Source organism: Eulemur rufifrons, chromosome 15 (assembly GCF_041146395.1).
Source record: "Eulemur rufifrons isolate Redbay chromosome 15, OSU_ERuf_1, whole genome shotgun sequence".
Classification (NCBI taxonomy): domain Eukaryota; kingdom Metazoa; phylum Chordata; class Mammalia; order Primates; family Lemuridae; genus Eulemur; species Eulemur rufifrons.
In genome coordinates, this window is record NC_090997.1 from 6,195,319 (window position 1) to 6,211,959 (window position 16,641).

The 16,641-nt window shown below is 46.4% G+C and overlaps 1 protein-coding gene across 1 annotated transcript in view; it reads left to right on the forward strand.

The window, feature by feature from the left end:
* The window catches only part of BRPF3 (bromodomain and PHD finger containing 3), a 34,569-nt gene extending 19,598 nt beyond the window's left edge, over window positions 1–14,971 (forward strand). Inside the window, exons 9-13 of the mRNA XM_069487939.1 lie at window positions 348–441; window positions 4,257–4,354; window positions 7,214–7,311; window positions 11,088–11,242; window positions 12,591–14,971. Of these exons, the coding sequence (XP_069344040.1) occupies window positions 348–441; window positions 4,257–4,354; window positions 7,214–7,311; window positions 11,088–11,242; window positions 12,591–12,774 (629 nt within the window). The 3' untranslated portion in view covers window positions 12,775–14,971. The remainder of the gene's footprint in view (window positions 1–347; window positions 442–4,256; window positions 4,355–7,213; window positions 7,312–11,087; window positions 11,243–12,590) is intronic.
* Window positions 14,972–16,641: the final 1,670 nt, after the last annotated feature.

The window sequence follows — 16,641 nt, forward strand, 5'->3', positions numbered from 1 at the left end:
AGATGCAGGGACTTGTGAGCCAGCCAGGGTAGGGAAGTCTTACTATGTCCCTTTGTAGCCAAATGAGAGTAGCAGAGTGAGCTGTGTGTGCTGTTTTCCTTAAAGTAAGAGCCGAAGGATGGGAAGGAAAATAGTGTCTGTTCCTTGCCTTAGCCAACAGTATCTCCCCCTAAATCTTTATCAGGCCCTCTCTACCATCCAAGACTTCTCACAGGAGAAGGAACAGCCATCCTCTCTATTCCTCCTCACTGAGCTCCCTCACCCCCGAGGCAGCTGCCCTGTGCTGCAGCATGTGTGAGGGGAAAGGGGGCGTCCGTGCTCAGGCTCACTCTGTGTGTCCTTGGCAGGCATGACCAACGGCTTTGGAAAACACACTGAAAGCGGGTCTGACTCCGAATGTAGTTTGGGTCTCAGTGGTGGACTGGCATTTGAAGCTTGCAGGTAAGAACACTTGTCCCCAGAGCTTTGGCAGCCCCTCTGTCACCTCTCCTTTTATTCTCTGTTCAGCGAGAGAATGCACCTTCTCCTGCTGATCTTGGTTTCTTCCCTCACCCCTGCTATTTTCTGAGGCCTCTGGTCTATAACTCTGGGAGCTCCTAGGAAATGAGGTGATCCTTGACTCTCAGGTCTGATCTAAGAGAAGAGGAGTGGTGCTGATGCTTACAGGGTCTGTGGGGCTGAATGTGGGCTCTAGAGGGTGAGGAGAGCTGAATCTCCTATTGCTCACTGAAATTAACATTTGAGCCAGTGTCCCCCGTCACCCTCACTCTGCCCACTCATACATACTTACGTAATCCAGCTTGTTTTGCCCTTTGCCTTTTGGGGCATCGTAGCAATGGCCTCTTTAGAGGTGTAGTGTGGGTATAAGAAATGAACAGGTAGGAAATTTGTAATTGCTTTTATTCAGTCAAAAGTCCCAGCTCTTTTATCATCCTTGAGCTGAAAAGGGATGGGTTTCTTTTACCTGAAAGGAGAATTTCTGAGACGAGGATCTCAAAGTTTCTTCCAAATCCAGTTTATTGAGCCCCTCCTCTATGTTTTGTTTTCTGTAAGACACCAAGGAGAGTGGGACTCTTGAAAATGAGAAACCTGCAGTGCCACTGGGGAAAAATGACTTGTCCTTTTGAAGTCTGAAATCATGGTCCCATCACGTGGCTGCTGAATGGATCCTAGATTTAGAGTAGGGAAGGAAAGGTCCCAGGGTACACCAAAAGGTAGTGTACTCATTCTACCCAGGCTGCTGGGCTCCTGGTGGGGCTATGGAGGCCCCCAGCCACCCCTCAGCCCTGAACTGGTTCCTTGCTGTGATTTCTTTGGGATGTCCCCACAAAACCTCAAAGTTGCCCTAGCTTTCTCCCTCCCTATTATAGCCTCCAGAGACACAGGGGGAGTAGATGGGAGAAAACACAGTTACCAGGCATAGGGAAGAGACAGATTTCAAAATCTTACAAGACACTTCTAGCCTGGTCCCAGGCTGGAGTTCCTGACTCTCTTCAAAGATAAGGGGCGTGGAAGCCCAATTCACTAGGGTTGGGGTGAGAGTGGGGTCATCAAACTGTCTCTGACTGCCTAGCCCTTGACTAAAGGTGGAAGGTGTGTTGGTCTCTCCCTCTATGAGGAGTACTCTTCCCAGCTATGAGCCACGAGAAGCAAGCCAGCCAGTCTGTGCTTTGCCTTTCTGCAGACTTCCAGTCCGATGCCATTGATTTCTCTAGGGCCCTTGCTCCATGTAGGAACAGTGCCCTTGGAAGGTATTTCCTCCTTAACTCAGTGGTTCTCAGTGGAATTTCAGGGTTTAAAATAGGAGATTCAGGCTGGGCGCGGTGGCTCATGCCTATAATCTTAGCACTCTGGGAGGCCGAGGTGGGCGGATTGTTTGAGCTCAGGAGTTCGAGGCCAGCCTGAGCAAGAGCGAGACCCCATCTCTACTAAAAAATAGAAAGAATTAGCTGGACAACTAAAAATGTATAGAAAAATTTAGCCGGGCATGGTGGAGCATGTCTGTGGTCCCAGCTACTTGGGAGGCTGAGGCAGAAGGATCGCTTGAGCCCCAGGAGTTTGAGGTTGCTGTGAGCTAGGCTGACGCCACGGCACTCGAGCCAGGGTGACAGAGTGGGACTCTGACTCAAAAAAAAAAAAAGAGGAGATTCAGGGGCTCTAACTGCAGGATTTTTTTCATTTTTCTTTCTTTTTTTCCCTACACTGTGGTGGTAAGTACATAAAAGATCTTATATATTAGATTGAAATCATATAATCCCAGAATTAGAAATAACCTGGAAAGAACTGATCACTAACCCATCCCCCACACCCCCTTCCTTACCTGCCCCTTGATTTATCTTTTCTGATGATTTTCTGAACAGATTGGAGCTGTACCTTCTTTCTAGAGGTCACTCATTCAGCTATTGATAATTGGACACCTACTGTATGTCAGGCACTGTTCTAAGCACTAAGGTGTCAGTTCTCATAGAGCTTATTTTCTAGAAGGGGAGATGGATGTTAAACCAGTAAACAAGGTAATTATAGATTGGGTTGTCTGCTTAGGGCTGGGGAACTTGGAGAGAGGGCTGAAATGCAGGCCGTGATTGAGTCAGTTGTGCTTTTTTCTATGTATCAGGAACAAACAGACCTAGTTTTGGTGTTGCATCCTATTTTATTGAGCTCATCCTTGTCAGAGCTCATCAGCTCATAGTACAACTTTAGTAGTTTGTAATACTTTGAGTAAGACATTAAAATTTACTGCCCCTCATAAGATAATAACTGTAAGTGCCATTTATTGAGTGCGTGGTATATGCTATACCGAGTATTTTATGGTTATTCATTCATTAATCCTCACGAAAACACATGGGGAACACAATCTCAGAGAGGTTAAATAACTTGTTCAAGGTCACAGAACTAATGAAAAGAGCTGGGTTTTGAACCCAGATAGTGTGACTCTGGAGTTTAATCCCTTAACCACTCTGCTGTGCTGTCTTCTGTTGGATTTGATGATGTCTACCCAGACTCATGATGTGAACTTTGAGAGGCTTTCCTAACAAAATTACTAGCACCTTACATTTGTATAAGGCCTCAGAGTCTCTAATCCTGTTGACAGATTTTTATTAGGTGAGTGGGAACTGAATTCTAAAGATGAACTGGATATTTTTTGTTTTTTTCCAAATAGGTCCTAATTTTGACTAGCAAGGAAAAACTCCCAACCTAACTACTGGTTACTGAAGGAATATGATTCATTGGGTTTTTGTTAAGCAAGATTTTCTTAGTATAAGGTCATGATAAAGTCAGTTCTGATTGAGTAAAACAGGAGTACCCTACTCTCCGGCCAGTCCTACCCCTGGTTGCTATTATCCCACCCTGGGTTTCTTAAGCATTTCTACTTTTTTGCAGATTGTTGACCTGTCTTCGAAGTACTTTTTTAGTTGAAAAAAATTACATAGCAGTATTATTTTTAAAAGTTTGGATAGAAAAAAGCCCTAGCCACATCATTTTTGCCCAAAGGCTCACAATTGTGGTTATACATTAGAATTACCCAGGGAGCTCTTTAAAAGTACTGGTGCCTGGATGGGTCTCAGTTATACCATTGCTCTGGTATTGCTATTCTCATTTTCACTTATTACTTTCTGGTCTTTTTCTTTGCCTAATATATATTTTACCTCTTTACAATAACTATGTTAAAAAAATTGGTCTACTTTTTAGTTAAAAAAAATGCATTTCTCTCTAAGAAAAACTTCACACATAAACCATTTGTGAGAAGTGGATTTTTTTCCAATGTAAAAAATGTCTTTTCTAATTAAGGAAGTATGACATGTCCTTTATAGAAAATTTAGGAAAGAGGCAAATTTTTGTATCTCAAATATAAATTGGTTTCTGAAAAAGAAGCATTGTGAACCACCGAGTAAAGACTTCTGGGCTGATGTGAGATGGCCCCTCCTCATGGCAAGGCTGCTTAGACTCTGGAGGGATTGACAAGTGACGGGGATAACCTTTCCTTTGAAGGAAGTCTAAGTTCCCTGAGCAAGGGAGCAGGCATCTCCATCCAGGTTCAGTCCTTCCATGTGGATGAAATGGTTCCTCAAAGCCTTATGGGAACTTTTCAGTCAAAAGTGTGTCATGGGTTAGTGTGAGTTTTTAGGAGAAGGTGAGAAACCATCCTTCCTGAAGGGTTTTTACAGCTCCACTCCTGTCAGAGATGGGAGAGGGGGAGTGGACGTGTTAGTCATTGAAGTTGCTCATTTCACCCCCTCTACCTGCTCTGTATGCAGTGGTATGACGCCCCCCAAACGCAGCCGTGGGAAGCCAGCCCTGTCTCGAGTGCCCTTCCTGGAAGGTGTGAATGGAGACGCTGACTACAGTAGCTCAGGTGAGGAGAAGGTGTTCAGGCAGAGCTGGGCTGGGGTGCAGGGGCAGGCCTTCTGAGGAGCCAGCTCTTCAGGCTGCTGCACTGCTGGGGCTCAGAACCTGGCAACCAGTCTCAGAGCTCCCCTCTAAACCCTCAGGCCCTGGGCAGGGAGATGGCCCTCACTCCCAGGTCATTGATACTGGTATTTTTTTTTTTTTTTTAAATTCATCTTATACTTGAATAAGTAATACATGCCCAAGGTAATAAAAAGAAGGTACGAAAGGGTATATAATGAAAGCCAGCACTCCCTCCCTCGAACATCTACTGTTAGCAATTTCTTTTGTATCTTTCCGAGGTAATCCGTATGTACATATATATCAAAATTTGCATGTATATTTAAGAAAGTGAGTAGAGAAGGCTAATATACACATGTTCCTCTAAACCATTCCTTTTTTCCAGTTAATAATTTATCTTGGAGATCTTTCTGTGCTTCCTATTGGCTGCCTAGTGTACCATTGTATAGGAATGTCATCATTCGCTTAGCCAGCCCTCGAAAGATAGACATTTAGATTGTTTTCACTTATTTGTTATCATAATCATAATCAGTGTTGCAGTGAGCAACCTTGTGCCTAGATCATTTCATATCCATGGAGAGTATATCTATAGAAGTGGGATTGCTGAAGTGAAGGAAGTGTGCATTTGTAATTTTGATGGGTATTGCCTGTCTGAGCTACTTATCAGTGATGGCCTATATCACCGAATCTCACACATAACCCTGTAGTTTTATAGGTCTTGTCTCTTTGGACCAAGAGAATAAAGGGAAGGGCAGGGCCAAAAAGAGAGGCTGGGGTGGTGCTCTGGTGGAGCAGGTGCAGAGCAGGCTGTTTTCTGAGCTTATAATGCTGTCCGGCCCTATAGTGGAGGGATGTGTACTCTCTGGATGCCTTGTCTTTGCAGTTTCCATCTAACACACAGGGTGCAGGGCTTCCCTCCCCCTCTTTCCTTTTCCCAACTGCTTTATTCTCCCTCAGCATCTGTTTCTTTCTCGTGCGTGTGTTGATGATGCATGCCTGTGTGTTTCATTACTTTCTGTGACTGTTAACACGCAGAAGACAGGGCTCATGTTTAGATGAATTTGTACAGCATCTAGCACAAAAGTAGGAGTATATTGGCACTCTTTATGCTTCTAGTGGTGACATTTTATACTTACTTTAAAAACCACATACTTAATAAAATGATGCCAAAGGAAATTTAAGAAGAAAATTGACCTCCCATAGTTCCATCATCATAACACGATTGTCTTCATCTCTCTATGTTGCCTTCTGTTTATTTTAGGCACATTTTTAATAAAATGGTAATCCAAAACACATGCACTTTGTATCCTACTTTTTTCAATGTTATTTCATACTTTTTTCATATTGACACATAATCTTTATGTATCTCATATTATTGGAACAATGTACCTAACAATCAATGTATTATAATTTACTTGACCATTCTATTGTTAGACATTTGGGTTGTTTCCAACTTTTAACATTATATTTAATGTAGTGAACCCATATTTTTGTCCAAAATCCTTTTATTCATTTTCAAAGTTATTTTTCCTAGAGTAAATTCCCAGGTGGTTCATACTTTTTTTAATGGCTCTTGAGACATCCTGCGAAATTACATTCCAAAAGTATTGGACTGGTCTGCAGTTTCATCAGCAGTGTATGATTGCACCAGTTTCGCCTCAGCCTACCTCTTTAGTATTGGAGTTTATCCTTTTATAGTTATTGCTATTGCCTCAATAAGTACAAAACAGTACCTCATTATTATTTTAGTACATTTTGAAAAAACTACAAGTGAGGGTGGTGATGTTTCCTTAGAAATATAATTTCCTCTCTATTAGATTTGGACTTTTTTCCTTGGTTGAGTGTGGTTACCTCCCCATTACAGTTGATAGATGTGGAGAAGGAAGGGGGTTCCTCTGTGTGTTCAGAAGCATCTGTGAAGCACCCGTGCACATGTGCGAATGCACTGGGTACAGAACAAAGTAAGATGAAGAGATGTGCCTGCCTTGGGGGACACCCAGTGTGAGGTTCTGACAGAAGTAGGCATGTGAAGAACTTGCAGACCTGTGTGGCTCTGCTGAGTGCTGTGCATCCAGGCGACCTGGATGGCCAGGTGTGGCCCTGTCAGAAAAGAACTCCTTTAGCAAGTGGTTTTACTAGGATATCCTTCCCAAGCATCTTTTTGCATGAAGCCTCCATCATGAGGACTCCCCACTCAAGGAGGCCCAGAGAGCAGTGTGTGACATTGCCCGAGCTGATTTATGGCCCTTCTCCCAGAGGCCCTGGGGATGAAGCAGTTACATTTTGCAGAGAAAGCCATCTTAGGATTCTAGTTCAGAGGTCGGTAAACTATGGCTTGCTGCCTGTTTTTGTATGGCCCCGGAGCCAAGAATAGTTTTTACATTATTAAATGATTGAAAAGAAAATCAAAAGAAGAATGGTATTTTATAACATGTGAAAAGTTACATGAAATTCAAGTTTCAGTGTCCAAAAATAAAGTTTTATTGGGACACAGCCATGCTCATTCATTTATAGATTGGCTGCTTTCATGCCACAGTGGTAGACTTGAGTAGCTGTAACAGAGACCTCGTGGCCCACAAAACCTAAAATGTTTATTTACTATTTGGCTCTTTACAGAACTAGTTTGCTGACCTCTGATCCAGTCTAAGAACTTCTCCTGAGGAAAGGGCAGGGAAAAGGAAGGGTGGAGGGGATGTTGCTGACTAATTCTTGGGCTGCCCCAGTCAATTGGAAGCCATATGCAGGCCTTCTGGGCATCATTCCAAGTCCCCTTCGGGCACTGTCTCCTCCCCTCCCCCACCCCCAGGCAGAAGCCTCCTGATGCCCTTTGAAGACCGCGGAGACCTGGAGCCCCTGGAGCTGGTGTGGGCCAAGTGCCGAGGCTACCCTTCCTACCCTGCCTTGGTGAGTCTGCCCCAGACGCCACCCTCCTACCTACACCCTTCCCCGGGCGGTTCTGGCCCCTGCCTTGCCTTGGGGGCTTATCTGATTGGATTAAGCCAGCAGAGTGCGGTGGGAGTCAGGATGCCTTTAGCTGCAGAAGGGAGGGGGGCTTTTTTTTTTTTTTTTTTTTTTTTTTTTTTTACCCCAGCCTGAGTGGGTCAACCAGTAAGGCTCCCAGCTTGGGGCACTTAAAATAGGCTGAAACTATGCAGACTGAGACTAGGGTTCTTAGGGCTTTAATAGCATTTATTTATTTGCTTATGCATAAAAGTAACATCTGCCTATTGTAGAGAATTTTAAAAGCTATTAATAATGCTTACATGTTTATTAAACATTTGTCATGCTGAGTCCTTGAAATACTGAGGAAGGTATTGTCATTCCGTTTTGTCGTAAAGAAAACTGAGGATCTGTTACCCGTGGTCATCCAGCTAATAAGTAACAGAGTTGGAATTTGAGCCCAGGGCTCAAAATGTGTGATGTCAAAGCCTGTGTTCTGAGCCACTGAGTTCAAGATCATCCACAGTCCTGTCTATTCAGGGATAACTTGGTGTATACCCACTCGGCCTTTTTTTTAAAATTCATAAATATGCATATATGTGAGACCGTACTGTTTTTAACCTCCCTTTCACATAACAGTATACCGTGAACATGCATGTCTTACGCCATTAAACATTCTTCATCAACATCACTTTTAATGATCGTATTGTCTTCAGTTGTGTGCATGTCCCATATTTTAACCATTCCCTAGTTGGTCATTTAGATTGTTTTGAATTTTTCACTATGATAAACAGTTGGCAGTAAACATCATTGTAGCTTTACCTTTGTGCACATCCGTGATTATTTCTTTACAGTGAATTCTTAGGAGTGCCTTCTTGGGGCAAAGTCTATACAGAATTCTGATACAAATTGCTGGAAAGTTTCAGTTTATGCTCCAACTAGCAGTAGCTAAAATTTCCATTTCTTCCACAGTAGCAATAGTTAAAAATTCCATTTTTACCACCTTGATTGTTATTTCTTAGAGCTCTTTCTCGGTTGGGGAGGTAATGTCTACCTGGCTCTGGAAGATTCCACTAATACTAAACCTTTGGGGCATGTAAGAATCATCAGGGGTAATTTTTTAAACAATATAGATACTGAATCAGCTCCACCTCAGCACTACCAAATTAGACTCTCTGAGGCCAGACCCAGGCATGAATATTTTTTGAAAAAGTTCCTGGAGGATCTGTAGCCAGGCTTCTTATATGCTTACAGAGCTCTTACACGCATATAGGGAGGCCTCTGGGCTTCTCCCAGTTCTTTCATATCTGACAGCAGCCTCTTAAGATAAAAAGGGCAGGGATTCTGATCCTGTTTGGATGGGTAAGGAAACTACAGCTCAAAGAAGTTCCAATCTGCTGGAGCCACATTGGAACCCATGTTGCCTTCCTAGTTCCCTCCTTAGCAATAGCAAGTGTGATCGAGTAGCTGAAGAGCTTGGGCCTGGGACTGCCTTACTTTACAAGGCTCTGCGCTGCCAGCAATGATACTGCAGGACCCGCCAGCTTAGTCATTAAAGAAGTGATTAAGCTGTGTAGGTTTGGTTTTTTTCCAAACCTCACAATGCAAAAAAACCAATCTAAAACTAGTCTTTTTTTTTTCTTTTTTTTTTTTCCTTTTTCTCTTTTCTTTTTTTTCTTTCTTTTTCTTTCTTTCTTTCTTTTTTGTTTTTTTTTCAGTTATCTTCTTATTCATACATTTTCTCCTATGATTAAAGAAATTCAGCCACCACCTGAACACAACCTTTGTTTTTATTTTGGTGTGTGTTCTCCCAGTCTTCTTCCTATGCATACTTCAATATATATTTTTATCCATAGTAAATACACAATTTTTAATCTTTTGGGGGCCTCTTTTAAACAAATGTTTTTGCCTGTGTTTTTATAAAATTAATGTACCACATTATAAGAGTTTTGGAAAAATAGAGAAAAAAAACCCTCATGATTCTAACATGTCGACTCCAAGTATTTTCTATCCTTCCTTCTATTTATTCACATATTACAGTTGTAATAATAGTGTATGTACACATTAATTATTAATAGATAATATGTTAAAGTTTATCACAAGCTTTATTGCCATGTTGTTTTACATCCGCAGAGCATTCATTGAGTGAATGGACCATTATTTATTATTTTGGGACACAAAAGCTCTCCTCAAACGGCAGACTTACCCACCTTGCTTTTGCCTCGGGGGAAATTGTTCACAGTCCACCCTCTGCAAGCACCCTAGGTTCCTAGGCAGGAACCAGCATGCCTTAGTCAAGAGGAAACATTAGAGCAGCCACACTGTCTCATTTGGTAATCAAGGAAGCGTAGAAGGGATTGTGTGGTGGTTCTCATTAGGACCTTTAGCGTCAGTCACAGGAGGGACAGACAGGCTGGGAGATGGAGTTTTGATCAAATTGTACACCTGGCGGGTAGGGTAGAGGTGGTTCATCCTTAGAGTAAACTCCTAACCAGAACACCTGCTTTCAGCTGCTTATCTTGAGAGGGATGTTGGCAGAAACCCAAAGGTAAATAATGAGAGCAGTTTATCATGAAGAGCCCGCTGGGACAGGGTATAGGAATTAAGATTGCTCTGTCTCTGGAGAAGGCTGCTTCCTCAGTAAGTTGCCAAGTCTGTCTGGCCTGTGTGCACAGCAATGCTAGCAACTGCCTTGGAAGCAGGAGTTGTGTAGGAGGCAGTGGGTAGCAGAGCCCCAAGCCTTGTCCACGCATCTGGTCTTGGTCCCAGCATGGCTTCAACCAGCTACATCCTTCCATGCTTGGTGTTTTTCTCTGTATGCTAATGCCTGTCAGCAGACTTCTCAGCATCAGCAAAGGATTGAAATGAGATGATATGTGAATAATTAGGAGCTTTAGAAACTTTGAAAGTGCTGCACAGACCTGGAGAGTTATTGTTGTGTTGGTGCTGCCAGGCATTTTGCTGAGCACCTGCTCTGAGCAAGGCAGGGTAGGGCTGGATGCCAGAAACAAACCTGAACAAGACAGGCCCAGCCTCTGCCCTGTGGAGCTTGCCGCCTCAAGGATTAATGCTTCCCGTGGCCCTTGTTTCCAACCACATCATTCCCCCTTCTCCACTGACCGTCCAAGCTCAGTTTTCTAGCTATACACAGAGCCTCCTCTCTGATCTTACCATGGAGTGTCAAAATGTATCTGGTCCACACACGAGGAAGGATTGTAGTCAGACAGGATGGTGGTGGGTAACCAGGAGCCCTGTTAGAACCTAAGGGACAGCTCTCCTGCTGAGGCAGCACCGCCTTCATACCCATGGTGCCTAGGAAAATTGACAGGAAAAACATGGCCTCCACTCTTCTCTCCTGAGGAACATTGGGAGGAACATTGCCTATCTGGCCTGGATGTCAAAGATACCCCACTCAGGCCTGACACTCCCCATGTGGGCTTCCCACTGCTTTTTCATCTCTGGGGCCTGATAGTTCGTGGAGCAAGCTCCCTCATCAGAAGGACTGATTGGGCAGGGCCAGAAGATTAGGGCAATGAACTGGGGAAAGAGAGTCAAGATTTCCATTTTGGGTTGCTGGGGGTCATGGAGGAGGTCAGCCCCTCCATCACTTGGTTGTGAGCAAGGCCAAGCCTTTGCATGACTTTGGTATGGTGGGGTGCTTCAGCAGTTGGTCCTGCGGCAGGGGGCCCGGCTCACCCTGTCCTCCCCCACTGAGTGCCGGTCTTTCATTCTGCCTCCAGATCATCGATCCCAAGATGCCCCGGGAGGGCCTCCTGCACAATGGCGTTCCCATCCCTGTCCCCCCGCTGGACGTGTTGAAGCTGGGAGAGCAGAAACAGGCAGAGGCTGGAGAGAAGCTCTTCCTTGTCCTCTTCTTTGACAACAAGCGTACCTGGTGAGTGGGTGCTGCTGCTGGGTGGGGGAGGCATGCCAAAAGGCTGTGCCAGTGCTGCTGTGCTCATGAGGCACACAGGGGCCATGAACTCAGTTACCCTGGGCTCCACCATGAAGGGAGGCATGACGTGCCAGCAGCTGGCCTGCACTTGCCATGTTAGCGGTACTTGTAACACTGATTAATAGTGTTAATAGTGTTAATAGTAACTGAGGGGTGTTGCAGATCAGATTCCCTGGGAAACACTCTGAGATGGAGATTTGTATCAGGAGGCTTACTGGGAAGAGCTGTGGGGGTGAAGGGTGCAGCACTGGGCAGGGGAGAAAGTTAAACTGCAGTGCACTTGCAACAGAGGCCTCAGCTCATTCTCTGGGGAGATGTGGAGCTGGGTGGCTTGATAGAGATGTTGGGAATTGGGGCTGTGCCCTTGTGCCCCTACGCCAACTAGTCATTGAATGCCACTGCCCCTGGGGAGGGCTGTGCCCTTGGGCCAGGCAGCTTCCTTGGTGTAGGGTGATTCCTGGAGGAGGGCTCAGCTGAGAGCCTGTTGGCTGCCAACACTCCAGTAGCTGTGGGGAAGCCTGTCTCAGTCCTGCGGGCAGTTCTGGCTGTACACACCTTAAGGTTTCTCTTAGCACCAGCAGGTGAGTGCTTTCACCTCTGCTTCTATATAGAATGAGGAAGTAGAACTAGCTAGTAAAAATAATGGTAATAATAGCTGCTGTTTGTTGAGTGCTTACTCCATATACTTAGGTAAGTGGCTTTACATATATGATCTCATCTAATGCTGTTTAAACTTTCATTAATCCCCGCACAATCCATTTGGCAGGTTAGGAAGCTGAGGCTCAGAAAGCCAAGACCCTGTTGACAGAACTGGGATACAAACAGATCTGGCGCTGAAGGCTACGCTCTTAGCCACATGTTAGAGTCACCTGGGGAGCTTTAAAAACACACAGGGTGCAGGCCCCACCAGAGATCAGTTCACCAATTCCTGACATCAGCTCTGCTTCCTAGCCTTAGCTTCCTAATTGCCCAAGGCAGCTCGTGGCTCAGAGCCCTCCCAGGTGGCTCAGTTGGTCCCAGAGGGCAGCAAATGGGCTTCTCTTGGCTGATGGGCCCTGACAGTCCTCCAGGCCACGTGAGAGTCTGGGGAAGGACCTAGCTGCATAGGTCACATGCCATTCCCCCGGCCCGGCACACCTTGCTTGCTGCCCTGACCTGCCAGGTTCTTTGTTGCTTCCTGCAGAGGGTGTCCCCTCCCCCTGGCCTTGCTGGTCCTGGAGAAGTGAGCCCAGGGGAGTCCACTGTGCGACCTACCATGGCCCAGCCTCTTACTGTGCTTGCATTTCAGGCAGTGGCTTCCGAGGGACAAAGTCCTGCCCCTGGGTGTGGAAGACACCGTGGACAAGCTCAAGATGCTGGAAGGCCGCAAGACCAGCATTCGCAAGTCAGTGCAGGTGGCCTACGACCGTGCGATGATCCACCTGAGCCGAGTCCGGGGGCCCCACTCCTTTGTCACTTCTAGCTACCTGTGAGGGTGAGGCCAGGCCTATGTCTGCTTGCCCTGCCTCCATCCCATGGGGCACAGAGAAGCCTCTTCTGCCCCAGCCAGATGTATGGCTGGCAGCTTCCCCTTCTCATGGCAGGCCAGGGACTGGGCTGTGTCCCCACTAAGGGCAACTGTGACCAATTGCATGGTTCCCCTGGAGGGCCTGCTGTGTGCCAAAAACTCCCACCCAGGGTCCCTCAGGGGATATTCCACTGAAGAACCAGTTAGAAGTAGAAACAGCTATGGGGCTTGGGCCTAGCCAAGGAGATGGATGTGGCCCAGAAGGCAAGTCCTGGGCTCCTTCTTGAAGGGCTGTCTGGCCCCGTTCATCCCACTCCCACTAACTACACCTCAGGGCGGGTGAGGTTCTGACACTGATCCCAGAGATGCTGTGGATACGCCAGGGTCCGAGGGGAATCTCCTCAAGCTCACCCTCTCTCCCCCTCGTCACCCATTCTCACGCCTCCTCCTTGTCCCACCTTCCGCGCCCATGCCCAGTCTAGCTTTCTCTTTCCCACGTTCCTTTTCTCACTTTTTCTCTTGTGCCAAACTGACAGAAACCATCACCAAACTGGTCTTTTTCTTTAACGTCTCATTCCCCTTGAGGCCAGCTGCTATGCCAGGTGGGTGTCTCCGCCAGGCTCTTCAGGGCCCAGACAGAGGCTAGCCCACCATATGGCGACCCCTCTCCCAGGACACCCCGCACACACCTTTTCACTTCTGCTGCCAACACAGCTGAGGCCCGGCTTTGTGAGTACGGCCCCTGGATTGAGGCAGGGCCCCTCCTGCCCTCTCCCTGTGCAGCCGCAAGGTGGGCTGAGCCTGGGGGGTGGGCTTCTGTCATTAGACCAGGCTGGGTGTGGGAGTGTCCCATCTGTCCACCTGGATGTTGAGGGAGGTTGGGGTGGAGCCGTGCCCTTCGGCTGGGTCTGCCTCCTTCCCCCTCCTATCCTCTCCTCGTGGGCTTTTTCTGCAACTGCAGTCGTAAATCTCACTCTCTACCACCCGGACGGTGTGGCACCTGCTGCCAAACATCCTCCTGGCCTGTGCTCTGTCCTGCCCAGCCTCTGCTGCTCCCACTTCCCCACTCCAGGGAGGGCAGCACTTTTGTTTCAAATCCTCTGTCTCCCTCCCGCTTTCTCTTTAACCCCCTCCCACCTTAACCTTCGCAAAAATGGAAGGAAAAAAAAACTGTGAATGGGGAATGCTGACTGACAAACCAACACAACTTTCAGAGGCTTCAATGTCTGTTCTCTAGACGTTTCTTTTCACCTCCTAAGCACCAAAGTCGCAGGGCCAGGTTGCAGGCCACTGATTGCCATGTTGATTTTTAACCTGACGTTCTTTTTAATTGTTTCAAATTTTTCGTAGGGGAGTTTTGGACAAAACAAAGTCACTGGGGAGATCACTGCCATTTTTACACACTCGACTTTTTAAAACTACAACCAACCAACCACCACAACTTCTTATACATTTGGGACACGAGCCAGAGTTTAAAAGGGAACCAACACAACACTATAACATAAAGGATGGGGTTTTGGATTTTGTACAACAATAAAAACACAATACAGCATATGGCTAGAGAAGGACACGGTGTACATAATTGTAAAATACTGTTCTAAATTATTCAGACCTATAGTTTCCATTATCGGAGCCCTCCATTGTGTGGCCGCACAGTGTGGTTTATTTAAGGAGCCAATGCTTCCCTCTCCCCAGGTAGTTGGTCAGCTGTGGACTCTGTGACCTTTGTCTAAACCTGTGTCGTAAGATCTTGAGGCTTTCTCCCTCTCTCTCTTTCTATGTCTACCTATCTCTTTCTCCCCCTGCCCAACACTTTCTCTTCTTAATCTCTCTCCTCATTTTTCGATCTCTTTGAATCTTTCAGTCTCTCTCTGAGTCTCATTTTTTAAAATGCTCTTTTAGAACGGGAAATGGCTCAGATCCTGCTGTGGCATGGGGCCTACGTGTCTCTGTCGCGTCTGCTGTGAAGCACATGATGCTCTATTTATTGTAGAAAGTGACTTTATTTGCTTTCTAGAATTGTTTATAACAGATGGTATAAGAGAGGTAATAAACAGAGAAAAATCTATGCTTGTAAAGAATACAAAAGTTAATTTTACCTACTATAATACGACTGTCTGAAACTTATTTTCTCTCTGAGAAATAAATGTTCTAATGGGCAGCAGCTGCTGTGCTGTGTTTGGTGTAATCCGCAGGGGCCTGCCTCTCTCCTCCTAATTCCCACAGCCCACCTCCTCCTCAAAAGGCTGGCGGCCATTACCAATAGGGTTGCCTGGCTGCTGCACACTGCCAGCTGGAGAGGGCTCTGAAAGTTTGTCTCTTGGACCTCCGGGAGGGGGGTGAAGGTGGGCTCTGACTTTGCTTCCCTCCCAGCCGGCGCTGCCGCCTCCAGGACTGTAGAAGTTCCAGCCTACCCTCCCATGCCTCACCTGCCCTGTGGCCACGTTCCTTTAGGAGCATCTGCTTCTCATTCAGCGGGAGAAGTGGCCCTTTGGACATCTCTGGCACCTATTTGCCAAGCTTGCTGAATGTGAGACGCTAGGATGCTCATGCCCCGTTGTCACTGCTGCTGCTCGCGTGCTGTAGATGGGCCGCTGGGACCCACGGGCAGGTGGGGGAGGGCGTAGCCTCGCTCTCCCAAGATCTGGAAGAGATCCTTAGCCTACCTGGTCTTCGTTTTACAGACAAGGCAACAGGCCTGTAAGATTGACTTGACCGAGGTCAGCCAGCTAAGAAATGGTGGCAGAATCCTGGGACAAGGATCTGGCCAAGGCTTTCCTTGCGGGCTCCACAGCATTTCGAGACTGCGCTGGCCTGTTCCGTACTGTGTCCCCATCTCTCAGTGGCTGTGGCTCCAACATTTCTTTCTAGAAAGAGACATTTCAAAGAGCAGAAGCAGAGGGAGAGTTCCCAGAGACAAACTGGTTGCTGGGCCTAGAATAGCTTTTCCCCTGTCCCTCCCCTATCCCATTCTCCTCTCTGGTCCCACATGGTTCCAGTGCTTGTATCAGTGCTGTGGCTGAGGACAGAGGGGTCTCCTGATCACCTCCACAGGGCCTTCGACATTCTTGTCATTGAAGTCACTAAAGTGTAAAAGTTCTCAGTTTGGTATAACACTGACAAAGTACAGCTCTGTGTTGGGAATCCTTGTAGCGTGTGGTGGGGGTGCAAAGATACACACCCCTGATCTCAAGACCTCGCAGCCTGATTTATAAGATACATCTCAGACAACTGAGTGAGGCCAGTGTGAGGATCCCAGACATATGGAGGAGTTTGGGGGAGACATCATGTTTAGCTGGGGAATAACAAAAAGCTTTCTGAAGAAAGAAGCAATTCAAGCCTTGAAAAATGGGGTTTAAAAATCTTTGTTTATGAATTGTATTTTGAATTACAAAGGCCATTGCAAAATAATTTACAAAATATTTAGAGTGAAATTATGAGCTCATTTGATAAAACATTTTGGAAATAAAGTAAAGGGAAAATGGCCAGAGATGGGTATGATTTTATCAGGTGGGGCTAAAAAGGAGACAAAGTCGTGGCCCAGGGAGGTATTGTGCATATTCCAAAGCCAGGGACTAACCAACATCCCGTCTGACGGGAAGCCATTGAGGTGGTCAGGCAGTGGGTAGGGCTTAAAAGCCCTGTCACTGGCTGTGTGACCTTGAGCCTCTCTGAGATTAGCATAATAGAGGGCCCTGAAGCCAGGACAAGGTGTCTGTACATGGCAGCAGCCATTGAAGGGTCGGATCAGGACAGAGACTTGATTGGAGCTCGGTAACTAAACATCTAAGTCAAAAAGCAGGAGTGTTAAGACAAGGTTGCCTGGTGGCTG